This window comes from Candoia aspera, chromosome 2 (genome assembly GCF_035149785.1).
Source record: "Candoia aspera isolate rCanAsp1 chromosome 2, rCanAsp1.hap2, whole genome shotgun sequence".
Classification (NCBI taxonomy): domain Eukaryota; kingdom Metazoa; phylum Chordata; class Lepidosauria; order Squamata; family Boidae; genus Candoia; species Candoia aspera.
In genome coordinates this window covers 104,911,680-104,939,208 of record NC_086154.1, presented here as the reverse complement: position 1 = coordinate 104,939,208, position 27,529 = coordinate 104,911,680, and the positions used below count along the sequence as shown (strand labels likewise).

The 27,529-nt window shown below is 38.9% G+C and overlaps 1 protein-coding gene across 1 annotated transcript; it reads right to left on the bottom strand.

The window, feature by feature from the left end:
* Nucleotides 1-1,465: 1,465 nt before the first annotated feature.
* Nucleotides 1,466-27,529, bottom strand: LOC134489864 (myosin-1B-like). Its single transcript, XM_063292736.1, has 38 exons — nt 27,326-27,529; nt 27,099-27,242; nt 25,653-25,809; nt 24,546-24,573; nt 23,312-23,429; nt 23,129-23,221; nt 22,920-22,983; nt 22,745-22,843; nt 22,539-22,642; nt 21,852-21,990; nt 21,178-21,296; nt 20,918-21,067; nt 20,154-20,324; nt 19,521-19,824; nt 17,579-17,640; nt 16,654-16,741; nt 16,440-16,557; nt 14,381-14,504; nt 14,164-14,300; nt 13,119-13,374; nt 12,299-12,541; nt 12,025-12,201; nt 11,790-11,935; nt 11,602-11,692; nt 11,123-11,512; nt 10,229-10,355; nt 9,574-9,692; nt 8,268-8,464; nt 7,753-7,936; nt 7,490-7,655; nt 6,739-6,863; nt 5,944-6,252; nt 5,652-5,855; nt 4,901-5,026; nt 4,648-4,818; nt 4,455-4,559; nt 4,173-4,268; nt 1,466-1,721 (listed from the first exon to the last, which is right to left on the bottom strand). The coding sequence occupies exons 1-38, from the start codon at nt 27,527-27,529 to the stop codon at nt 1,566-1,568; spliced, it is 5,811 nt and encodes a 1,936-aa protein (XP_063148806.1). The 3' UTR covers nt 1,466-1,565.

The following is a 27,529-nucleotide window of genomic DNA, read 5'->3' as shown; positions in this document are numbered from 1 at the left end:
TCCCGGTTTTTCCCAACCTGAGCCGAATTGTCCTTTATGAGATAATCTATGAATTGACACACATGTTTTTATCTCTTCCCTTCCTTTCCCAGCTACCCTACATTCTCTCACAGTATGTGACAATCAAAAATAGTGTTTAGATAATTAAATTGATAGTTTCATTCCTTGATCATGCTATTTCAAAAAGTAATAAATAATACTAAACATTGTGCTGTTTAAATCTTGTTACATGTGATGTAAACACAATCTCTCTTCCTCAGCTGTCTGCAGTAAAATCCGACATATTACAATTACTCAGTTCTTGATGGACCAATGACTGAGAAAGGCAAAGAAACAATGTGTCCTGAGAACTATAGAGATGTGTAATTTTAAGCTGATATGATGGAAACATGACAGTGTTGGAAAAGGTCCTGATGTTGGTGAGAAATCAGAACTTTTAGAAATTTGGACTGAATCATGCTTTGTTCATGGAAAGCATCACAAAACTGGTACATGTCCAGGCAGTGAGGGAGTGTCTAGAAGTGCTCCATGTTAGAATTCAATGTCATACATTGAATAATGACGCTTAATGAATACTTAATTAAATTACGGAACTTGTTGCCCTTCATGGTATTTATGGCTACCAGTTTAAATGATTGTAAAACAAGGGATTAGACAAATACATGGACAAATGGGCTAGAAATGGCTACTAATCTTGATGTCATTATATTGCATTGACAATCACAGGCAACATATTTTAAATATCATCTGCGAGGGAGCAACAAGAGAAGCAAGCTTTACTCCTGTCTATGCTTTGATGTCCCAAGTCAACATTTGACATAGAATGCTGGACTAGGTGGGTTCTTAACCTGATATGGTAAAATCTTCTTAAGAGGGGTATAAAAAAACCGGTTATTAACTTAAGCCACCCTGAAACATTTATAGAGTAAGAAGCCAATCTAGTACTTTTTTACCATTCATCCCTCAATGAAGCAATCTCTGCTTTGAAGAGCTATGATATTTTGCTCCTATAACAAACTTATAGAATAATATATAAGTTATATATAATATACAGTATATAAGTAGACCAGACCAGGAAATCAACTCCACAGGAAGGCTAAAACTATTTTTACGGAGTGTGTCTGTAATAACAGAATCTTGCAAATCTGATTGTGCTGTACATCCTCCTCCTCCTTATAGTCCAGTGAATTAGGGAGGCATCTGCCTGAGCTGCTTCTGAATGTTATCTCATTGTCCTGGATTTTAAAAAATCCTTCAGCCCCTTTTGTCTAGGTAAAGGTTCCTGCATATGTCTGTCAAGGTCATCTTCCTCACTCTCTACAGTTTTAAAGCACACTTTTCCTCCTCTGTGTTAGGAAGTTCATTTTTATTAAGGGGGCACAAGAAAAAGATGTATCAACAAGCATAGTAATAACAGCAAAATAAATCACAAAAATTGGATTTTCCATTTGCTATAACCTTTATTTTCTAGAAATTGAGGCAAAATAAACAATAAATTACAGGGAGTGACAAGGAGCTTCACATTTTGTGCTTCTCCTCAGTCACTCTGCAGTTTTCAGGTGAGATTACTCTTCGCTTACAACCACCTTCTTATGAACTTCTCGGCTCTTCACCCTGAGTTTGTTCACCTGGGACTCAGCAATGTCAGCCCGCTCCTCGGCTTCTTCCAGCTCATGCTGAATCTTGCGGAACTTGGAAAGGTTCACGTTGGATAGTTCCTCCTAAAAATAATAATTAATGATAATGATAATGATAATGATAATAATAATAATAATAATAATAATAATAATAATAATAATAATTTCCATGTATTGACAAATATAAATAGTTAAGAAATGACATATTTAGATAGTATAAAAGGTTTTTTAAAGAGGAAGGAAATGTAGGTATAACCAAAAATAGTCTAACAGACGATCTCCTCAGATTATCTTTGAATCACATCCAAATAATTTCTCCTCCAAATCACAGGTGATTCTTTTTCTTCTGCTTCTTGCAAATACCAGCAGGAATTGGTTCCCTTGCACCCTATTTTGTCCTCACTGGGCATGCTTCCAGATGGAAAGTTTATAAAGCTACCAATCAAAAAACACTCTGTAGATATTTTAACTTTTTTTCTTCAATAATAGATTTTTTTTAAAGGTAAGGGGGGAAAAAACCCAAAAGTGTTGGGAAAGATAGGAGGGTTTAAAAAGATGGAAAATATTTCCTGCTTTGATATATCTTTAGAATGCTTTCTGTTATATGGAAATTAAATAAATCTTTTTAAAAATGGTCGTCTAACATGTATTAATCTTTGCCTAATCATAGTGTCACTGGGATTTAGTTAGCATTAAAGAGATACTGGAATTACAAATTGGATTCTCGCTGCCTGTCAGCAAGGAGCGAATGCGTACAAATGCAAAGAATTAGAAGGCCTCCAACATCCCTTCCAACTCTAGAATTCTATGATTCTCTTCACTTAATTTCACTTTTTAATTGCCAAAAAAAGCAGCACAGGTATTGAAAGCCCTCTCTCACACACGCAAGAATTCGTGGGGAGATGCCAAGTGAGGCATCCCCTATAATAGTGGTTCTTAAACTGAGGGTAATTACCCTCAGGGGTGTAATTTAGACATCTTCTGGGTTAATGGAGCAATTTGTAATTGCTTGTTTGTGAGTCAAGGATCTAGTTTGGGACTGCGGCTGCTGAGACCCTTGTGTAAAACAAAAGAGTCTTGTTTTTTGTTTTGTTTTGTTTTGTGTGGGGGAATGACATTATCTGAAACTGGGAAAAGGGGTAATTGAGTCAAACAGCCTAAGAACTGCTGCCCTAGAAGATAAGTGATGACAGTGTAAACTAGCAAGCCACTACCCCAACAGTCAGGAGGCAGCACAACAGTCAGGATGACCCCACATGCTTCCTGAGAGACGAGATTTCAGATCTCCAGCCTTTCCCCTCATGGGTTCAGCTGTGCTCTCTAGGAACTGCAGCAAGAATATACTCCATCCTGAGCAGGATTAACAGCCATATTATTTAGTGAAAAATAGGCATCTTCATATAACAATTAGTATTACATTTAGACTGCGTTGTAATAAGGAGTGTTTCAAAATTGCTTTGCACATTGTAGTGAGCATCTAAATGTGATGACCTCCAAACTCCAAAGCCAACCATGGGAATAGGAGTATGTGTGTACTTCATGTAAGGTTCAGAACAGGAAAAGTTGCCCTATTTGAAGAGTGTCCACATGGCTTTGTTGAATCAGAGCAATGTATGCAGACTTCGCTGAAGATGTACAACCACACTGTGATCCATATACACATTTGGTATCTCCAGATGATCTTTATTAATGTTACATGCTCTGGATAAGTGTGCAGAGTTCCATACACATGGAATCACATATCTCTAACCACTGTAATATTTTGTACAGATTCCTTGTATCATTATATCTTTAGCAAGGGAAATGTTGCTAGAAATCATACTTAAATATACTTCTGAATTCATGAATGGGAAAAAAGCCACCAATTAAGAGAGATAAGTATACCTGATCCATTTAACTGAGACATAACCTGGAGTGGTAATTAGAACGCTGGATTTTTAAGTGGGGAAAACAGGTTCAGGTTCTCACAAAGCCATGAAGCTTAGCTGAGAAATGTTGGGTCAGTCGCTATTTCTTATTCTAATCTTCACCAGGTTCTGAAGACAAAACTAGAAATGGGGGTGAGTTTATACACAGTCCTAAGCATCTTCAAAAACAAGGTAGCCTATAAATATAATATGGATTGGATTATTCTTTACAAACTATTTTGCTAAATGGTAACACCTTTTCTACCCTACTCAAATACACTCCATTTATTGTGAATTGAAATATGTGCAGAACAGTGATCTAAAGTGAGGGGATCAATTGCTATTTGCTGCTGCTTTAATAGCTAAATTTAAATAAGTGTTTTCCCCTTCAAAGCCTGAACAGGCTCTTGTGACCCATACGAGGAGAAGGCTTTACCTTAAGGAGGTCACAATTCTTGCATCAGTCACAGTGAGCTTCATTGGTTTCTGTGCTTTACACCTCTCAATTCATTGTGCCACATCCAGGTTACTTTGGTTGGTAATAACTGGTACAAAAACTTTACCCTTTCTCTAGCATTCACCTTCATAATTCTAGCTCAAGCAACACCAACTTCAGAAGAATACTTACAGATTCTTCAGACTGCCTCTTATACGCTTTCACTTTCAGTTGTAATTTGTCCACCAGATCCTGGAGCCTCAGAACATTCTTCCGGTCTTCCTCAGACTGAACAAAGTAGAGAAACATGCAAAATTGTGATATACTCTGTGTGTGTGTGTGTGTGTGTGTGTGTATATATATATATATATATATATATATATTATATTATATTATATTATATTATATTATATTATATTATATTATATTATATTATATATTTCACCCAGAGGTACCAAAAATCTCTGTCCTCACCTGGTAAGTCAGCTCCTTCACTCGCCTCTCATATTTACGGACACCTTTGATAGCATCAGCACTACGCTTCTGCTCACTCTCAACTTCAGCTTCCAACTCACGCACCTGAAATGCAATAAACACTTAGCACTTCCATTATTAACCTTTATTATAGAGCTAGAAATGCATGAAGGTGAGTATAAGGAATACATACTCTATGCTCCAGTTTTTGGAGCTGCTTCTTGCCACCCTTCATAGCCAGCTGTTCTGCCTCATCAAGACGGTGCTGCAGATCCTTCACACTCTGCTCTAGATTCTTCTTCATCCTCTCCAAGTGGGCACTGGTGTCTTGTTCCTTCTTAAGTTCTTCTGCCATCATGGCTGCCTATTTCCAGAGAAATAATTGCCATTCAGAAACCCATAAGGCCAATTTTAAACAGTTTCAAAGGAAAGGTGGCCCAACTCACATCTGTGATGGCTTTCTTGGCCTTCTCTTCTGCATTGCGTGCCTCCTGAATAGAGTCCTCCATTTCACTCTGCATTTGTGCAATATCTGTTTCCAGCTTCTTCTTGGTATTGATCAAGCTGGTATTCTATTTGGGGTAAAATCAGACTTTTTGTAAAGCACCAATGCTGACTTTGTCATTTGGATTCCTTTTCTTTTATAAAAGATAATATTGCTGAACATATTTGCAGTTATTTAGAAATACACTATACACATCTTACTATGGTGAAACCAGCCTGCTTCACTGTCTCCCCAGTAGTACCCAAGCTACAAAACGTGATGGCAGAACAGTGCCTCCACTGATTCTACTGTGGGTAGAACCAGCTCCATTCAATCTGGCAGAGCTGAGGTTTATTATATAACTGTTAAGAACTGATGCCCAAATTTGCCTAATTTCTTCTTTTCTCTTCACTAATTTTCCTCTTTGGTTATGCTTTTTAAAATGCAACCTTGTCAGCAGACACACTTTTGTTGTCTCTGTAAAATGTTCTTCAATTAAAGAATAGCATTAAAAAGTTTCAAATAAATAGCAAATAAATATAAGAAGTTCTCTTTAGAGCTTTTTTAAAAAAAAAAATCATGGGAATCCACATCAGGTCATTTTAAAACATTTGCATATTTTTAAACTTCTACAAGTCTGTATTTAGTTTGCATGATTGTCCTTTCTTGCATAAATGCAGTAATCAATATTATGATTACTGTGTCACACTTACCTGTGTGTGGAGGAGCTGCACACGTTCACTGGCATCCAGAAGCTCCTGTTCAGCCACTTTTCTGGCCCTCTCTGTCTGTTCCAGAGCTGCCCGGAGCTCCTCAATCTCAGCCTGCATCAGGTTTGCTCTGCGCTCAATCATGGCCACTTGCTCCTTCAAATCTTCCTGGCTTCTCAAAGCATCATCCAAGTGTATTTGAGTATCCTAAAACAGGATATTGCAATATTTGTCTTGGGAAATGGTTGCACAATAAACATTGCAATGTTTCTTGAATACAGAAGCCTGTATGTACCTTGAGCACTCCTTGTGTGTTCCTGAGGTTCTTTAGTGCTTCAGCAGCTTGACGGTTGGCATGGTTGAGCTGGATCTCCATCTCATTCAGATCTCCCTCCATCTTCTTCTTCAGCCGCAGGGCATCATTCCTGCTCCTAATCTCAGCATCCAGGGTGCTCTGCATGGACTCTACCACTCTCTGGTGATTCCTCTTCAGCTGATCAATTTCTTCATCCTTCTCTGCAATTCTTCTGTCAATATCAGCTTTCACCTGGTTGAGCTCAAGTTGGATGCGGAGGAGTTTGCCCTCTTCATGTTCCAGTGAGGCCTTAAAGCATAAAAGGTAATAAAAGAGCATTTTGTATAGCCACACAATAGGGGTTTCCAAAAGTACATATTCTCTGGAGAAAATGGATTCAGACAATTGTTTTTCCCTGATCCTGAACAGAACTCAGATTCATCCAATGAATTTATTAGCTGGAAATTTAAAAATGAAATATTTATTCTGAGAAAAAAAGTTAATTAGCATATGGAATGCATGATGCCAAATAATGTGATAATAGATTAATTAGTGTCTGCAAGTCATGGTGTCTCCAGATTGAAAGAATGGTACTGAGTAGCATTTGCTGAAGGCCAAGAACTGCAAAGGGCTTTCATGAGCTGATTTAGACTTCCCGCTGGCCAACAAACTGTTAGGCTAAATGGACTTTTGCACTGATCTGGAATGTCTCCACTTATTTTCTTACAGTCTTTAAGTAGCCTGTTTAATTATTTAAAATGTTCTTTGCTTTGCTATGAATAATGACATCATTACCTCAGCCTCCTCTAGGGAGGCCTGGAGTTCACCTTTCTCTTGCTCAATCTGCTTCTTCACTTTTTCCAGTTCATGGATGGCCTTTCCTCCCTCAGCAATCTGTTCCGTCAGGTCAGATATCTCCTCTGTTAATTTCACACAAGGAAAGAAAAAAAAAGATTAATAAAAATAATAATATGGACAGAGTTGGCAATTTCCATGATTCATCCCGGCTCATCCATTTATAGCCAGATATGATTATTTTAATTTTTGAATTGTTCTGGATTGTTAGACCATTGGCATGAAACACACTTTATATCTGCTTTCTTATAACATCTAGTTATCAAACAGCCGTATAAGTAAAAATAAGAAAGGAAAAAAAAACCTCTGCATTTTGCCACATCAAACAGGAGCTGCTATATATGTGCCTTCTTATTCCAGCCTTGGGTAAAAGGCCAGTATGAAGATATTTCAGCCATACAGGACTATATTTATTTCAGTATCATGAAACATCAGTTAGTTGCTCTTGTTATTACTTTTTTTTACTACTTCAGAGAGGAAAAGCACTTGAAGATTCTCTGCATTGGATGCTAAAATAACATGACCATCCATAGTTACCTCAGATGAGTAAAATGGGCCACTGTATATTATTCTGCCTCAAGCAACAAAATAATTTGGGGGCAGCTCTGCATCATCTGATTTCTTTTCTTAGCATTCCCAGTTAACTAATAGGTTCATAGTTTTGTCCATGACTGGAAGAAAAACAACTTACGCTGGAGATTCTTGTTCTCACGCCTCAGGGTCTCCAAGTGGTCCAAGGACTCTTCGTACGCGTTCTTCATCTTGAAGAGCTCTGTGCTGAGAGACCGAGTCTCCTTCTGGGAAGCTTCCAGTTCAGACTGTGTTTCCTCATACTTTTGTTTCCAGTCTGCCAGAATCTAAAAAAAGCAAGAAATAAGTTAAATAAACTCAGGGCTTTTGTGCAGTTCATTCCACTTTTAAAACAATAATAATGATAATAGCAGCTCAAATTACCTTGTCAAAGTTCTTCTGCTTCTTATCTAGAGCTGCACAAGCTGCGTTGGACCTTTCCACATCGATCATGAGGTCCTCCACTTCATTCTGCAACCTCTGCTTTGTCTTCTCCAGGGAAGCACATTTGGAATTCACAGCTTCTACATGTTCTTCAGCTTCCTGCAGACGCTGAGCAAGCTTCTTCCTGATTGAATATAATTACAACACATGTTTAGACAATAGTTAGGGAGTCCTGGGATCATAACATCCCAACACTTTGGTATAAGATCCTTCTTTTGTATTATCATGTGCAATAACACTATTTGTGCACATCACTCTGACCTCAGCACAAACCTTATAGGTAACTTGACCTGAGCACTTACATGTAGACAAATTTTAAAATCAAATGTATATATAGACAAATTCCCATCACATCTGCAAGATGTATCTGATGTTTTAATGTTTATATGTTAATGATGTCTCCATGTTTATTTCAGAGATTCATATGTGCCACACACAAACACACTTTCACTTACTTGGCATCCTCTAACTCTTCTGTGCGCTGAATGGCATCTGTTTCATATTTGGTCCTCCACTGAGCGACTTCACTATTGGCCTTAGATAATGCTCGTTGCAGCTCTGCCTTGGCTTCCTGCTCCTCTTCAAACTGCTCCCGGAGCAAATCACAGTCATGGCGAGCTGACTGCAAGCCATGCGCCAGTGCATTCTTGGCCTGAGATAAGAAATTTAATATCAATAATTTTAGAATAGTACCTATATCAAAATACTGTTTTACCTTTCTATGCTTTACATTATGTCTATGTTATTTTATCTATTTACTTATTATGTATGAAATCTATTTACATTGTCTTGTTTGCTGCATTGACAAAATTGCTGAAGAGGGGATGTCAGTGAAAATGTAAAACAAATATATTGTGCTTTAACTCTCATGCGTCGTAGTTCATTTCATATCTGAAGTTATATAATGCCCAACTTGCAGAGCAGTTCCTTCTTCATTAATTCTCTAAGCATTTATCTATCTATCTACCTGCCTACCTACCTACCTACCTATTTGGCCACCTATCCCAAATTAATGACTCTGGGCAACTAATGACAGTTAAAAGCATAAAACACGTAACTATAAAAACAACACACATACAGTCAACAGCCAAGGTAAACCAGAAGCACCATCAGTGAATCAACATAGCCATTGCACGAGGTCTGCCACACATCTGGATCCCCAAGCCCAGTGACAGAACAATGTCTTTAAGGCCTTGAGAAAGGCCAGCAGGGCCAATTTAATCTCTGGTGGGATTATGTTCTGAAGAGCGGGTGCTACAACAGAAAAGGCTCTCTTCCCTAGCCCTGCAAGATGGCGATCCCTAATAGCCAGGACCCAGAATATACCTCTCCTGGCAGACCTAATGGGATGGGTAGTCATAACTGGGGAGAGGCGGTGCCTCAGATAACCTGGCCACATTAAATTATGCAGAGTAAATACCAGAGTTATTTTCTATTAGGCAAAAATAAATACTCAAAAGTTAGAGCATGCTACTAAGACATTTGAACCTACACAGAATTCAGATTTAATAAGATATCATAGCCAAGTATCTAAACAAGTTTTTAAGCCTCATTAGGGCTTCTCAAATAAGAACATTAGGAATGCCATTCATTTGTTCATAGGGAAACTGATAAGATAATAAAGAACAGGCAAATCCAATTCTTTTCAAGTCTGTACAACTACATTATCTCATGTAAGGCAAGGACTCAATTATTCACAGCAGTAATGTAGCACAAAAAGATGGGGTTCAGATCCACGCAATACGTGGACAAATTCCACACCTTTACTTCTTCCTCAAGCTGCCTCTTCAGTTCCTCAATCTGCTGTGTGAAGGCTTGTTTTCCTCTTGTGAGTTGAGAAATCAGTGAATCTTTTTCCTCTACTTGGCGGGACAGTTCACCTAATGAAAGACATTTGAGTATATTGACTGATTTTTTTTAAAAAAAAATCACTTTATTTTTCAAATAATTTGTTTTATAGTGGTCACAAATAGCAAGAATATCTAAGCTTGACTGATGCACATTTATTTGACAATAAGTCAAATAAGTCTTGAAATTAGTAGGATTTATTTTCAAACAGGTGTAGAAACGAGAGGGGAGCTAGTTTGGTGTGGTGATTAAAGCCACTAGGCTAGAAACTAGGCAACTGTGAGTTCTAGCCCTGCCTTAGACATGAAGCCAGCTGGGTGACTTTGGCTACTCATTCTCAGCCCTAGGAAGAGGAAAAGGGCAAACCATTCCTGGAAAATGTGGCCAAGAAAACTGTACAAACTTGTCTAGGCAGTCACCAGAAGTCAAAACTGACTTGAAGGAGGGAGGGAGGGAGGAGTCCTTAATTCACACGCAATCAGGAGGATTCAAATGTATTATAAATGAAATAATAAGTTCTATAATGAAAAAATATTACAGAATACCATAATTTGCTCCTCTGTGTTACCTGTTTCTGTCTGCAAACGTGCTCTTTGAGCATTGAGGTCATTAATTGTGCGCACATGTTCTTCCTCCTTTGTTTTAATCTCACTGAGCTGGTCTTCTAATGTACGGCTTATCTTCTCAAGATTTGCCTAAGTGTAAAATGTCAAGAAAAATGGAAAAAATGGAAAGTGACCTTTTATATATCCAGCACACAGTTCTCAGTAGAGATCTTTAGCCTTTCTTTAAAGATAAAGTGTTTATCTATATAAAATAGACAGCTCCCAATGTCTTTTGTCCTTCTCAGATGCTAGCAGTGTTACATTAGAATTAAAAAGGAAATTTCAAATGGGAGGATGGAGGATGTGTATTTGATAAATCACAGCAGTCCTAAAATAGTTACTTCTGTTTTAGAATACCTCTAGATCTTTTGTCCTTTAGTGTTTTAACAGTATGCGGGTATAGTACCAGAATTTACTTCAGAAGGATAGTTAATCACAAAGCAATTTTAAAAATCAGGTACCAACCCCTTCAAACCAAGCAATAGTGAGAAGAAATGTCTTCAGAGTCAGTAACTGGGGTGGCATGCTCCCTTGCCTTATATTTAGCCCATCACACATTACAAAGAAGAAATCATTTTTGTTTTTGTTATTAGATACATGGCCCAGGACTTATGCAGATGACCTGTTGTAAGCACAAATTTATAATTTTAAGTCATATGTAAAATACGATTTTTTAATGTAAATATGAATTGCTTCCTTACTGTACCATATTTTTATGTATGTAAATGCTTACATCACAAATGCATAAGAATTATTGAAATCTGCTTTGCCCACTTTTTAAAATAATCAAATGATGTGAATTATGTTCTGACTCTGTCTGAGAAAATAGAAACATTGTCTGCACTCCTATAGCATACCTTAGCTTTAGAGACTGATTCCATATTGCTTGCAAGATCATCAATCTCCATCTTCAGTTCACTCTTCTCCTTCTCCAGCTTCTGCTTCACGCGCTGCAGGTTATCAATTTGTTCCCCAAGTTCAGCTGCGCTATCTGCGTGCTTCTTCCGGAGGGCGGCTGCGGTGGCTTCATGCTGCAGTGTGGCCTCTTCAAGGTCCCGGCGCATTTTCTGAAATTCCGCCTCACGTTTCTTATTCATCTCAATCTGAGCTACCGTTGCCCCACCAGCTTCCTCCAGACGCTCGCTGATCTCTTCAAGTTCCCTGGAGAGATCGGCCCGCTGTTTCTCTGCTTTGGCGCGAGACGCCCGTTCTGCCTCAATCTCCTCTTCCAACTCCTCAATACGGGCCTAGAGAAGAAGAAGCAACCGTGAACCCTGAAACTGTCTCCCGGGGGGCTTAACTCTTCCAAGCGCAAAGGAGCCACCATATGACAGACCTGCAACTCCTTGATCTTCTTCTGAAGCTGGGAGCCCAGGGCCTGCTCGTCTTCAATCCTGCTCTGGAGTTGACTGAGTTCAAAGTCTTTCCTTTTCATAACAAAACATAATGGATTAATCTCCAAATCAGTTGTTAAGAAAACTCCCCTTAGCACAAAGGTCCATCACAATAGACATTATTACTTACTTCTTCAGCTTTTCATCCAGCTGCTGCTTGTCATTTTCCAAATCCATTGTAGATTCCTGAGCTAGCTTCAGATCCCCTTCTAGCTTCCTCTTAGCTCTTTCAAGGTCCATGCGAAGTTTCTTTTCTTGCTCCAGAGACCCTTCAAGCTGAAGACAGAGAGATCACAATGATTGTGCCATCACAGCAGTACCTCCACCTCAGAGCGATTCTTCTCTGGAGATGATTGTGTGCTTACATCGTCCACTTGCTGTTCCAGCTTGGTCTTTGCTTTGGTCAGAGTGTTCACTTTGTCCTCCTCTGCCTGCAGGTCATCCAAGGTCTGCTGATGGGCCTCTTGCAGGGCTTTCTTCTCCTTGGTCAGTTTGGCAATGGCCTCGTCCAAGACCGCCATCTCTTCAGTAAGGTTTTTCACCTTTAAAAGTGGAACAGACAGGGTTATAACGTTCTCCTGGGCTCTGGAATGGCAAGAGTAGAGAGTCATTTGACTTCAGTATCTTTTTGTCCAGTACCTTGTTTTCTGTAGCATGCTTCTCCTTTTCAACCTTGGCCAGGGTCAGCTCGAGATCATCAATGTCTTTCTTCAGTTCTGAGCATTCATCCTCCAGTTTCCTCTTCTTGGCTGTCAGCTCAGCATTCATTTCTTCTTCGTCTTCAGCCCGCTCAGTCAGCTCCTTAATTTTAGCTTCCAGTTGGATTTTGGTTTTGATTAGCTGGTCACATCTCTCCTCAGCATCTGCCAAGCCATCAGCTTCCTATAAAGGGAAAATACAGTACAGGCAATTTTGTTAAAATAAGTTTCCTAATTAAAATATGTACACACACACACACAATTCCTTACTCTAGTGGAGAAATAACACTTCACAAAGAAATACGCACAGGGATCAACCCTCAGCATTTGTATTAATGGAACAATAATCAAAGGCACTGTAAGTAGTTCCTGTATATTGGGCAAGTCAATATAATGCAGGAAATATATTCACTATTTATTATACATTTGATTTCTGATGCTGCCCAACTCTTTAGTGAATATTGGTAGTGTTAGTTCACAAAATATAAGAACAAGAATAGTTTACCTGTTAGAATACAATCCTTATGTACCTTTATGAATTAGGTGATCTACCGCTTAATTACAACAGTGTGAAACAGTGTACAGATTTGTAATAAGGTGCTTAATATATGTAGCAATATTGGTGAATTTCTAAATAATCCCAAATATTTCCACTGAAGTTTCCCCTGCAATCTGTAAATGATTGCTTACTAAGCTAATAAGCTACTAATACTGGACTATTCAATAAAAGAACAATGTTTAACATCATTCTGTATGCTTACAGCCTGGACTTGGAGTTGCAAGTCATTTTTCTCCTGCATCAGAGTCACCATTTTTTCTTCCAGTTCCTTCACTTTGGCTGCTGCCTTGGCAAGCTCTTCCTTTGTTTTCTCAAACTCTTCCTTCATGTTGGCCATTTCCTTCTCTGACTCAGCACTCTTTAGTAAAGGTTTGATCTTGAAATACAGTTTCATCCATGGCCAGTGTTTGACGTTCATGAATGAACGAATATTGTACTGAAGAGTGAAGATGGATTCTCTGGAAGGAATACAAAATAAAATTGATAAGTTTAGCAAAAAATTGGAATATATACAATTTGGTCTATATTTCTGTATTACAGAACCAAGCTCTCTGCTTAATCACCATTCTTATCTGGTTGCAAGATAAGGCATTACTGTAGTTTGACATATTGTACAACAGATTAGCCACCTGACATCAGATTTTAAAATATTTCCAAATTTATATCTCTAGGAGCAAATAAAGAAATGAAAGATTGAAAAATGAGATTGGCACAAATAAATGTCATATTCAACACTTGAATATCTCTTGATTTCCCGAAATGGCATTCTGTTTTTTTGACACAAATGTGGTTTGTATATATTATATACACCAGTTTATACTATACTGCATTTATATAATTTTCACTTATGTAAGTTAAAGAAGATAAGATTAAGAAATATAGATAAATGCTACTTCACGAGGCATTTAGGGTACATTTAAAAAAAGTTTGTATGGATACAGTAAATGTGAAATAAATATATCTTTTAAATGCACAATTTCTGCCATGTTGCACAATGAACTGTCCTGAGGACCTGAGATTGATCAAGGCTAATTACATCATGCATATGTGACCTCTCAAATTTGCTATTGCTAAATGTTTCTAAAACATTCTGTACCATATATTATAGTCAGGTGTGCGTGCTACAGTGGTTTTCCAACCATCACTATGGTCCATGATTCACAAGTGATTTGTTCAGGTATTGTAGGTGATCCCTTTATGTATGTCTGTGTGTATGTCTCTTTTGATTTGTAATAGCAAAACTCTACCTTCGTTCCATCATTTTCTTGAACTCAGTCCTTGCTAAGAACCCACGACACATAGCTTGGGTACGTGTAATCAGCTGTGCCAGCTTTTCATCTCTCATCTCCTCTAGAAGACCCAGAAGACCAGCTTTGAAGAATACCTGGGGTGTGGAGGAGAAAATATAATAAATAATTGCCCCCATAAACAACGTTGCACTCATGAGTCAAACAGTCATCTTACCTTGGTGTGGCCAAATTTATACTGTGTATGATCAACATCAATGGATCCAAGAAGTTTCTCAGAAGCCTTCTTGCTATCTATGAATTGTCCCTCTGGGATAGCACTTGCGTTGAGAACTTTGTATCTGTTAAAGAAAGCAGAGGCTACAGTTGCTTATCATTGGAAGCCATGATATTCAGACGACTGTTGTGGATGAAACTCATTTCGGTAAATACCCAAAGAAAAGATTATCCACTCTCAGAATACCTCCCTTTCTTAACCCCCACCCCCACACAAATATACACACAGTCACAGTCTAATTCTGTAATGAGAATCTGTGATGTCTATGGGGAGGATCAAAACTTGTATACAACATTGAAGCATATACGAAAGAATATGATACTTGCATTATGACACATTTCTTACAACTTGCCAGTTTTGCACCCCCACCCTGCCAATCCCCCAGGTGACACTGTGGTTAATCCAAGAGCTCTGATTAATAGCATCTATTAATAGGAAAGTTTAGATCACACACAAGAATTCTACTAAGCATCCTGCTTTCACATACAACATCTACAGTACATATACTGTATGATGGCAGCAAAACTTCTTCCTGGGTTTTCAATTTAGAGGACTAGAAGCTTGCTTCTAGTGAAGGGGACACAGTGTGGATCTGTTCACTGTTTGATAACAGTCATTCCAATCAGTGTGAGAAGAAACTGTCAGACTTACCAGCTATGACTACTTCCCTAAAGCAAAGAGATTGGCCAATGTGATCAAGTTTGCTAGAGAGTTATTTATCTATCTATCTATCTATCTATCTATCTATCTATCTATCTATCTATCTATCTATCTATCTATCTATCTATCTATCTTATCCCTGCCCATCTCCCCCCGTTGGAGGCCTCTGGGCGGTTTACAACAAGTGATTAAAACCATCAGAATACAAAAAATAAAATGCAGTAAAAATACTATAAATAAAAATAAAGAATAAAAAATCCAAGCGATGAAACATCTAAAACAGTCCAAGTGTGGGAGGAGTGGTCTATAACAACCATTCCCATGTAACTCTATTCCCCTCTCCACCCCAAGCGAGGCGGCAGAACCAGGTCTTCAGACTCCGTCGAAAGGCCAGGAGCGATGGGGACAATCTCACCTCTGGGGGCAGCATGTTCCACAGGGCGGGAGCTACTGCGGAGAAGGCCCGCCTCCTGGACCCCGCCAGATGAAATTCTTTTACAGACGGGGTCCGCAGCATGCCCTCTCTGCACGATCGGGTGGGACGGGTTGATGTAATGGGAAAGAGGCGGTCCCTCAGGTAACCTGGCCCCATGCCATGTAGGGCTTTAAAGGTGATAACCAACACCTTGAATTGGGCCCGGAAGCAAACTGGTACCCAATGCAGCTCGCGCAGCAGTGGTGTTACATGTGCCCTTCTGGGGGCACCAAAAACAGCTCGTGCAGCTGCATTCTGGACCAGCTGAAGCTTCTGGATATTATTATTATCAAGGTCAACTTTTCATCATGCTTCCAAATGCTTTTGTTAGTGCAAAGCAATACATATAGAGATGTTGAATTTACTGAAGTCTGTACAAATAAAAATCTGAAACGTCTGAACCAAATGCATAATTCTTCATCATATATCCCAAATTCTATTCTGTAACTTGAAGAGTTACAAACAGAAGTAATAAGGTTTACTTACTATTTTTCCCCCTTTTATTCCTAATGTAAATTATATTATTTTATTTTTTTATTGTGCCTTCAAGTCAGTCCTGACTCCTGACAACTATATGGACATGTCCCTGCAGTTTTCTTGACAACGTTTTCTCAAATGGTTTGCTATTGCCTTCTTCCTAGGTTTGGGAGAGAGTGACTGGCCCAAATTCACCCAGTTGGCTTCCATGCCCAAGGCAAGACTAGAACTTGGGTCTCTCTGCTCTTAGTCCACAGCCTTAACCACTAGACCATACAACACTAGTATCATTCAATAATTCAAAGCAACTAAAATGTATTGATGTAAGGCAGAGACATCAAAAACAACTAAAGTCCACACAAGTCAGTAGCTGGAAATCTGTCTGACCTCTGCTTGAAGTCACCATAAATAATCCTGCTGGGGAACCCCTTCCTGCAAATTCGGATACCTTCTAGTACACCATTACATCTCAGTTGGTGCAAGACAAGCTCATGCTCCATGGCACCTTAGAAAATCAAAGGAACAAAAAAGATGTTGCAATGCATACTGTAGCTGGATTACATTTTTCTTTTTAAAATCAAAGTACAGTTCTGTATCTTACCAGGAGTTTTAGTTTCATTGGGGATGATGCAGCGCACAAAATGTGGATGAGTGCTCCTCAGATTGGTCATCAACTTGTTTAAGTTTTCCTGTGAGATTTGGAGGCAAAATCTTATTTTTTTTAAAAAGCATCTTTATATATATAAAAAAACAAACCTAAGGAGTGAGCTCCAAATTTTGCCATGCGTAGCCAGAAAACAAATTACTGTGAGTTTTCCCCACATTCTCGCAAACGACCGTTGTCATAATTTAACATTTTTACACCACTCTATGCCAACATTCAAACTGTAGCACATGACAGTTCATGTTCTTTACATTTTGAGAGCATGTTACAGACATTTTAATGAAATGCTGCTGTGATTAAGAACTGTTTCACAACTCAGTGGCTTAAGAGAAAGAACAGTTCAGTTGTGTACTGTGTTCAGTCTCTATAATCTCCCCTGTGATGTGTTCTTCCCATAAGTACCTTTGGCAGACTTCCATTGCTCTAGAATACTATGGCCTAACATTCAACTGTTCTTACCTTGCTTTTCCTCCTCTGAGGAGGCAAAACATGTTTATTGCTCTATCAGCTTGTGAATCTTAACAGCTGCTTTATGTCAAATTAATCTATGTAGCCAAGTGAACTGGCAATAGCTTTGCAGTTGGGCTCTTTTCCTACCTTCAACCTTGGATGGACTCTTCTATCTGCAACCTTGCAAAGCCACTGCCAAGCAGGGACCTGATGGTGGCTCTCCCATCTGCAGTTTTGCAGATGCCAGAACTTGCTTTTTTTGTATGGCAGCAAAGCATATATTCTATCACAGAGGTACATCTCTCCCCCATATTCTACCCCCTGCAGATATCCTACATTTGAACAGAGAGGCATATCGTTGCTGTGTGAGTGCCCACTGAGGAATAAAGGATAAGATATATGAGTTCTGTACCCTGAAAAGGGCAGAGACAGTCTGGAAAGAAGAGCCCTTCTTCTTCGCAGCCTTTTTGCCCTCTGGAAAAGAAGGGGAGGAAACTACAATTAGACACTTTTACCTGGGGCTTAATAAATTATTCTGCAGCACAAGTAACTAATAATATTTATATCACAGTGTTTGTATTATATTTCTTGAGCAAGATACATTAGTCTTATATGTATGTGATGCTGGTTGTAAGGACTGCAGCTGGTGAGGCAGGAATTAAAGCCAGGCAACACTGTTGGGTCAACTCTGATCAGAAGCCAGCCTTTCAAGTGGGAGACAACAACCAAGATTGCGTTGATTTGAAAAAAAATAGGAGAAAAAGGCTTAAGTTTTGAAATATTCCTGTGCGCTCTCATAGGCTTACCTATGACTTGTTTCATATCTATAGTATGACCTACTTATCTACTCATGCTACGTCCAAATGTGTCTGCAGTTAGTTACTGCATGTGGGCCAAGTTTCTGAAGAAAGGAGATTTATTGCAAGGACTGATGTGAAGTCTGTCGCTAAACCAGACTGGGTGGGTTCCCCCATCATGCTAATCCAAAAACAATGAAGCATACTATGGCTTAGCATGTTTGAACCAGATCATCTCATCATATTTGCTTGCATTTATTTGGAGGTTATATATTTGGAGTTTTTGTGGGAGCAAATTAAAAGAGTAAGTGTAGTATAGTGGTTAAATGCTGGGCTGAGGAGATTTCAGCATGACACACAGTGGGTGATTTTGGTTCAGTGTGGGTCACTTGACTAGTCTCTGTCTCTCTCATTCAATCAACCTCGTAGGGTTATCATGAGGATAAAGCTGTCAGAGAAAAGGTGAAACATAAGTACTTTTGCTAATTTTAGGGTTATTTATAGAACATGGAACAAGAATGTGCTGAAGTATGGGCTGAGGGCCTTTAGAAGAAGCCAAAGGACTATAAAGCATTACATATACAGTATATTCAGTTTTATTTGTTGAAAGTGAGTTTTAGGCAATATCTGATTTAAACTATGTTAAGGCAGGCTGCACCACTTTTTGGGGCTGATGGGCACATTTGAAATGTTGAGAATGTGGACACTCTTACGAAATGGCTTTTGAGGGCTTGCCCATTCACGAAATGGTTGCCATTGGGGACATAATCATTTACAAAGCACCAATTTATTAGAATGATGTCTTCAGGACACTCTGGACATCAGGTGTAAGTTAAATGATTTCTCAATCTTTAGGCTTACAGATATGAGCTCCTTTGCTGAGTATTCCCTAACCTGCATAGAAAATATTCCTTAAATTTACAACTACAGGCTGCCCACACAGCATACTGAACCACAAATTAGCCAACCACATTTCAGCCCACTACACTGTGTAACCCAGACCTTGTGACTAGTTTATGGTTCACTCTACCATGCTGTCCCCCACAAAATAGATAAACTGAGTAAATTATCTAAATTCATTCCATAATTAAGGCTCACTTTAACTAGGTTGGAAAAATGTACTACATGGCAGGAAAGAAATACCGAGATTCTAACTCTTTGCTGCCATTTAGTGTGGATATGCTACACTACAATATCTCAGTGAGAACAAACAATGATCCTGAATGTCACAAGCTAAGTTGGTTATATCACAACAATGTTATGTTGTCTCCTGGGTAGATCTTTGCTTATTTGACTATTACTGGTTTTTTGCAACCTCCATTGTGGGAAGAAGGGGGAAAATGAGAAGAAAATACTATTCAAGGCTTAAGATGGGATTTTTAGCTCAATGTGCAAGGTCAAGCACTGTTCAGAAAATAGAAAAGGAGAAAACATTGGCTATAATTCAATTGCCTCTGAATGTGCCTCTGGGCTTAGCACTGAAGTATTCATTACACAGGCAGCTGTTGTTACTACTCTGAATGAGTTTATGAACCTGTTTCAAGTCATAAGAATTACCTTCTGCTGGACGGTCAACAAAGAGTAAGGCCAAGGTCTTCATGGAAGATTTCTGATACAGACCCACCACAGTTTCATTGAGGGGGTCCTTGTTCTTGTCCAGCCAGCCAGAGATGTTATAATCAACAGTGCCAGCATAGTGTACCAGTGCAAAGTGGGCTTCAGCCTTGCCTTTGGCAGGCTTGGGTTTCTGGAAGTTGTTGCTCTTGCCAAGGTGCTGGTCATAGAGCTTGTTCTTGAAAGACGTGTCTGTTGCCTTGGGGAACATGCACTCTTCTTCCAGGATGGAGAAAATGCCCATGGGCTGTAAGACAACAAGAGAAAGAGAGTTTGCCACCACCTGGACTATTTCATCATATAGTATCTCAAATAATGTCATAGTATTGGCCATTTCAGCCAAAAAAAAGGGCTTTCTCTTGATAGCCTACTTATGAAAAAAATATCATTAACAGAACAAACAAGCATCTAAAATATCTTGAGTAGGAAACCATTTTTATAAATTTAGCTGCACCACAAAATTATATTTACACTGCAAAACTATAGCTACAACCAGGGGTAAAGCTTGCTTATGTCAAGGCAATTAAGGATCATTAGATGAAATTATTGCAAATTAATACAAGTTTTGACAAAGACCTTCTCAATGAGTTCAATGCAGGCAGCTAGGTCCATTCCAAAGTCAATGAACTCCCATTCAATTCCTTCTTTCTTGTACTCTTCTTGCTCCAGTACGAACATGTGATGGTTGAAAAACTGTTGCAGTTTCTCATTGGTGAAGTTGATGCACAGCTGCTCCAGGCTGTTGAACTTGGGGGGAAAAGGGAGATAATTTGTTTTAAAAACACACAATGTATTATCTATTCTTAGTTTTGGTTTCCAAATACTTAATTGTAAAGTATTTTTCATCTGTATGTCTGCATAAAACCAGTGTTATGCTGACTTATAAGAATTTTTATTCTAAGATACTGTATTAAATACATAATTATTATCCTGAAGTATAATCATAGATACTATAAACAGAACTGATAACTAATTTTTGACTGAATAAAATTTGCTATGTGTTTGTTTTAAATGCCTTTTATATTCTCTGTTGTATATAGACCTGTTAATTGAATTACTTTCTTTCTTGGCCATGAGTCTGCTAGTACCTTGCAGAGCTTTCCCCAGGTTGGCTAACTGTTCAATTCTGAATATACGTGCAATCAATTCTATGCTTATGCATGTTGCCACAATTTTTAAAAGTCTGCTGCAATGTTCTTTCAGTTGAAATTTGCAGAAAATTATAGCCTATGTTATGAACTAATAAAGGCATTTCTGAACAAAGATAGCAGAACAAAACTGAAATAGAAAGACTGGATAACAAAAACCATCTCCTTGGTCCCAAGGTTTCATTTCCTTACGTCAAAGATCTCAAAGCCAGCAATGTCCAGCACACCGATGAAATACTGTCTGGGTTGTTTGGTATCCAGCTGTTGGTTGATGCGTATTACCATCCACAAGAACATCTTTTCAAAGACAGCTTTAGCCAGAGCACCAACATTATTGTACACCTAGAAGAACAGGATTTACAGACAAATTGGTGACATATAAAACATAGAACAGGCACCTAAGGAATGTATTTAAATATTGAAGCTTTCCCTTTAATTTTATAAATAGTTACCTGCTGGACAGTTTGGCCTTTGGTGACATATTCATTGCCAACTTTGACTCTGGGATAGCACAGAGCTTTCAGCAAGTCTGCTGAGTTGAGATTCATGAGGTAGGCTGCCTTGTCAGCCACTGAGCAGAGTCACAAAAGAAAGGTATGATCAGTGTGTATTAGAAAGGCTATAATTCTCAACTCTTCTACAAAATCAAAACCATCTTGTCTTCAAACAGATTCTAGTTATGCCAAATATGCCATCCAGAATTATCTGTTTTTCACTGTCTTCTAATTTGGTTAGCATTTTAACAATTGAATTGTTATATTATTGGGGGAGAACCTTAAAGCAGATGTGTACAACTTCAGTCAGCTTTGTTTGGAGTGGAGATGACCACAAAGTTGGCAGGAAGTATATCTACCCTATAGGAAAATAGCAACTTAACATACATCTTCATTTTCCTGTGTATTTGCTTCTAAAGCTAAACTTTTAAAAAGCACTGTGTCTTTTTTAGTCTGGTAAGGAAAAGACTTATAATAAACTGCAATATCTTAGCAATATCTATACAGCAATATCTGTACAGCAGTATCCCGTAAATGATAAGCTGTACTGCATCCTCCATATCATATTCTGAGTCTTAGCATGTAATGTTTATCATTCCATAGCTGAGCAGGATGATAGATTTTTCAAATACCTTCAGTGCCGTCTGGCTCAGCCTGTTCCTCTCGCTGCTTCTGCTTGAACTTCATGTTCCCGTAGTGCATGACGGCTCCCGTCAGCTTGTAAATGGCCGTCTTTTCCTCAGCAGTGAAGCCCAGGATGTCAATGGCGCTCTGGCAATTGAATCTATAGTCAAAATGCTGCCTGATATGCTTGATGAAAGCAAGCTCTTCAGTGCTCATCCCTATTTGGAGTCAGAGAACTTAATGTTTTAGTAATTATTGGCCTGTGAATGTCCATTCTTGAAGCAGGCCATCAAGATATAAGATCATTTGGGAGGGAGAGGGATAGCAGATCCTGCTGGTTCCCATGATTTCTTATAGTCCCACACCACACACCCCCTAGGAATGTTTTTGAGCAGTGCTAAAATATGATGTATTATTATAGAAAGAGAACAGTCTGAAAGGGGGAATATGAAAACACTGATAGATGCTCATCCTTTTAGCAGCAGTGGTAGCAATAAGTTTTGTTTAAAAGATAGAAGATGGGAAATGATTGCTATTCCCTGAAGCACTCTGACTGAAACACTTCTAGAAGTTTCTTTCTACTGGGACATTTAAAAATAGTTTTGCCCCAACATAATTCCATTGAAAAGGGTTCACCAAAAGTGGAAATGTAATCAAGTTAATATTTCATGTCCCTGATTCTGCAAATTACTTACATCAGTTGCCATCAGCTCTTCCTGATCATTAATGCTGGCCACAGTTATCTCACCCTGACTCACATAGTGATAGTCATATGGGTTGGTAGTAATCAGAAGCATCTCTGAATACAAAGAAACACAAGCATGGTTTCATTTTCAAGCACCAGCAGAATGTTAGTATTTAATAGTCAGAAACCACCCCCCAAACGGATGCTTCTCCTTACCAATCAGTTCTGGCCTCTTGTTGGACATGATCTGGTAAAAGATGTGGTAGCTCCTTTCAGCCTTGAGCTGGAAAGTAACTCTGGACTTCTCCAGCAGATCTGGCATGGCAAAGAAGTTGAATTAGTTAAAGAAGAAAGAAAGGGTCAGGTAAATGCACAAAGAAAGGTCCCTTACATGTCTCAATGTCTGCAGAAGCCAGTTTGCCTGTGGCAGCAAAATGGATCCTGATGAATTTGCCCTTTAAAGGAGAGAAGGCATAACATTAAAAACCCTGGGAGGGAGAATTTGCATGTGCTTTAGAGAGCTAACTTGCAAACATAGATGACATTCAACTTTTCAGAAATGAAAGTTAAGTACTTGGCCACATTTTGCACAGGACTTACAAAGCGTGAAGAGTTGTCATTCCTCACGGTTTTGGCATTTCCAAAAGCCTCCAGCAAGGGGTTGGCACTGATGATTTGGTCTTCAAGGGTGCCCTTCAGTGAAAATATCATAATTAGTTTCTGTTTTTTTCAGTCACAGAGAAATTACAGGTATTCACTTTTCTTCTTTTGTAAAAAGCACACCTGCATTTTGCCTTGTTGGACTGGTTCTTCCTTTTTCTTGTCAGAAGCAGCTGCAATGGTGGCAAAGTACTGGATGACACGTTTCGTGTTCACAGTCTTTCCAGCACCAGATTCTCCACTATTGATCCAAAGAAGACTTCCATTAATGTGTCAGAAATCATTCCAACTCCAGTTCACTAAGATGCAGGGATGGGGGGTGGCCTCATTCGCCCCCAGGTTTAAGAAATTGGGAAGGCTTTCCAAGCCTGATTGAACTACAGGAAATTGCAGCCCTTCCACATACTCTGCCTACCCACAAAATTTATATTAACTGTGGCTCATGCTTTTGAACTGTGGTGTTGGAGAAAAATTCTGAGAGTGCCTTGGACTGCAAGAAGATCAAACCAGTCCACAGTCCAGGAAGTAAAGCCAGACTGCTCACCTGAGGGGATGATATTAAAGGCAAAACTGAAATACTTTGGCCACATAATGAGAAGACAAGATATCCTGGAGAAGATGCTGATACTAGGGAAAGTGGAAGGCAAAAGGAAGAGGGGATGACCAAGGGCAAGATGCATGGATGATATTCTAGAGGTGACGGACTCGTCCCTGGGGGAACTGGGGGTGTTGACGACCGACAGGAAGCTCTGGCGTGGGCTGGTCCATGAAGTCATGAAGAGTCGGAAGCAACCAAATGAAGAAACAACAACAAACCATGCAGATGAGTTAATTCTCCTCTGCAACTCTCTCAACTGCCCCATGCTGCAGTTTTGATGTTTTTAAAAATCTAGTTGCACCATAAAGTGAGGGGGCTGATCAAAGGAATTTTTGAAGCCTAATGATAGAACGGAGATCAGAAATCAATCCTTTGTTTATGCATGCGTACAGTATGTGTGTAAAAGAGTACATGACAGTGTGTGCAAACCTCAATTGGTACACCCACCTCCGGCCTTCTATCTAAAATAATTTTCCCATCCTTGTTCTAAAGGCTATAAGCATGTTCATTGTAGACTTCTCTGTTATACCAGTTTAACTACAGTTCTTTCCAGTGCAGTTTGGTGAAGAATCTTTGGAGCTGCTGAGTATTGCCAAAGAATTATTATTATTATTATTATGGCATTTAAACTTAATGCAGTTACGTCCTGTGATACACAAGAGTCCTGCAGTTTGTTTCAGAATGGAGGGCTAGTGGTCCTAATTTTATTTCAGAGCAGTCAACAGAACAAAAGTGGATCACTTAAGAAAGAATACTCACGTGATCAAAATGGACTGATTCTCGCGATCTGAAAAGATTTTTTTTAAAAGTTACTTGTAACTTTTTACAATTATATGACATGTTGCAAAAAAAAAACCCCACATCATTCTAAATACAGATGAGCAGTAGAACATCGTCCTCTACATTTCTGAACTCTCTTATTCCAACATGTAATAGGTGTCATAAATCATAAATAAGTAGTTTTCATCTATTTCTCCTTCATCAGTAGTCATTTTCATTTTCAGAACAATGTAATTATTTTAAGACTCTCTGACCATTAGAACTAATTCAGTATTTCACTGTCTTTTAAAGGAGAAAGGTTCTAAAGAGGAAAGTTTTTATTTTTTCCTACTTAACAGATTTGGAAAGAAATGATGTAAAGGGGCCTGAACTCAGTCTTTCTTAGTCCATCGGCAGGTTAACTGATTTGATGTGGCTAGAGAAACAACAGAGGAAACCTCATGTCTGAAAGTGGGCCAGGTCAGGCTGTGGCCATGGAGAAGAAAAGAAAATCCTCAACACTTGCCTCAATGAATCCCTATGGGACAAGCCATTGGGCAACAGCTCAGCAACTTGGTCACTGTTGTTGCATGTTGCATGAGTGTTTATACTAAGTCCCCTTCCTTTTCCCTTCCCACAACCCAGAGTAGAGCTATTCTTAAATCACATCTCAATGTACTTTCAATTGCTGCTCTTGAGGGGAAATTTTAAACATCCCATATGTATGAAGTATTGGCCATTCAATGTATGGTCCGTGTTTATTGCTCCTTTTATAAAGGTGTGAAGATGCATTGGGTAACCTTTTCTTAGTCAATTTTCCAGGCTGCATTTAGAGCTTTTGCTGTCTTACCAGCATGATTCTGTCTCTTTGAATGTGGCAAGATTGTGTTTTATTGCCTATAGAACTCACCATGATTTGATTGCTGTATTTGTCTGTTTGTTTTTTGTATGTAGCATTTATTTTGTTATCTATTTGTGGAATTTCTAGTCATTAATCATAATAAATGTCTGTGATTGAGCTTTTCTTGAGGGACTGGAAAGAATTCCAGAAGTCACGTTCTGCCTGTTTTCCCTGCCTTGTTTTTTTAGAGACACATATCCACTCACCAGTTAACATGGCCTGATACGCATTGTCAGAGATGGAGAAGATGTGGGGAGGGGCCTCTTGACGCTTTTTGCCTCTGTAGGCAGCCACCACCTCTGGGTTATATACTGGAAGCCACTTGTAGGGGTTGACAGTGACGCAGAAGAGACCTGAGTAGGTCTGCAAAAGTACAACACGAGTATCAAAATTTATTTGCTTGTTATATTCCTTGAACCCTAAGGAAATTAATCATGTATAAAAGAGTTCGATGGAAGGGAAAAAGAGTGGAAAAAGGAAATGAATGAATGAGTGAGTGAGTGAATATATTCAGACCAGCTAAAACCTGGTAAACCTATATTTTATCTATCAAGTTTAAGGTTAAAAACTCAACACTTCAATTTTCAATACTGTGGGAGAAAGTAGTCCTTCAAAATATCACAACATTTTCCAAAATTGGGAATATGTCCTCATTAGAAACCCAAATATCTCAAATAAGAAAGTACCATTTCTAAAATATATAATAGAATAGTACAAATGTGTCTTATGGTCTGGCTTTGATTTGCTCATTTTACAGTATTGAGGTTGAGGGGCAAAATTCAAGTCTAAAGATAAAATGCCCAGCAAGCTCCTACTCCTCATTAAAGAGTTACCTGTAATATCCTAATCCTAATCCTTCTCCTCCACATTATGATTCTTGAGGCTGATGTAGAGATAATCAAAGGTTATTTAAAGAAGTTTTAGGAATGTAGAGAAAAAAGAATGAGGAAAGCTGGTAGGAGAAAGGAAGACTGGGGAGCAGGAATGGTAAACTAAAAAGGGCAAATTTGCCACACTAAGTTCTCAGCCATCCTGTACCCATCTATTGTATTTCTTTTATCCATAGCATGATAGATATTTTCAGTGTTGCATGAAAGGAGCAGAATCATACGTTCCATACTTACTGAAGGTTTATTGCAGGAAGTATGTGCACAGCACATAGTATTGTGCAGAAACTGCTGTATCAATCCATAGAGGTCATGCAGAGAGGTCTAGCCCCCCTCCCTTGCATCATTTACATCCACAGAATAGCCCACCTCTTAGCTATATGAATGTTAATTATGTGCAGAGATATGGGATCACCAAACTGACTTATAGACTATTCTGACAATGCAAAACTGTAGGCTGAATGATGCTTCAGCAGGCTGTTTGTTGGAGGATGCTATCAAATCCAGACACTGTACTCTATGAACTTTGCTTTGAGCAGTTTATTCTCCTCTCAATATATGATGGTTATCCTGGAAGTGTTCATTTCTAGAGACCATGTAAAACAAGCAATCATCAATTGACTCTGCTATTGTTAAAATCTCTGTTGGGTATTTGTTCAGATTTTACATGAACCCAACTGGCCTTAAGAGATTACACATTTATTATTTAAATCCACAATATTGCACTAGCAGAAGGCAGCAAACAGCAACCATGGCTGCACTCACATATATCATCCAGGCTGCATAACGCTCTTTGAGGTTATACAGGACAGCAGGTTCATTGAGGTGGGTCATCATGGCCATGTCCTCAATTTTGTCATATTTGGGAGGGTTCATAGGAAAGACTTGGTCATCCTTAACAGTCACACTCTAGGAAAGAAAAAAAAGTAGACAAGTTGACATCATCTTATAGAGGATAACTTTTGACAATGAATTTCTTGTCTTTTACTCACTGTTCCTTTTTCAGTCTTGACTGTAGCTTTCTCTCCTTCTCTACTTTGTACAATAGCTTTCACATAGGATTCCTTAGGATCCACCACATAAACTGAGGTCTTGGCATCAAAGGGCTTATTCTGTGATTCAATTCTCTCCTTTTCTGACTTTCGGAGGAAAGAAGCAGCTGGTCCAAAAACTGCCATCTCAGCATCAGATGACAT

Coding starts and splice junctions, on each gene's coding strand:
- LOC134489864 (XM_063292736.1), bottom strand. CDS start 27,529: ATGTCATCTGATGCTGAGATGGCAGTTTTTGGACCAGCTGCTTCTTTC. Junction 14,301..14,380: donor ATAAATTTGGCCACACCAAG/GTAAGATGACTG, acceptor TCCACACCCCAG/GTATTCTTCAAAGCTGGTCT. Junction 6,253..6,738: donor CCTCCCTAGAGGAGGCTGAG/GTAATGATGTCA, acceptor TTATGCTTTAAG/GCCTCACTGGAACATGAAGA.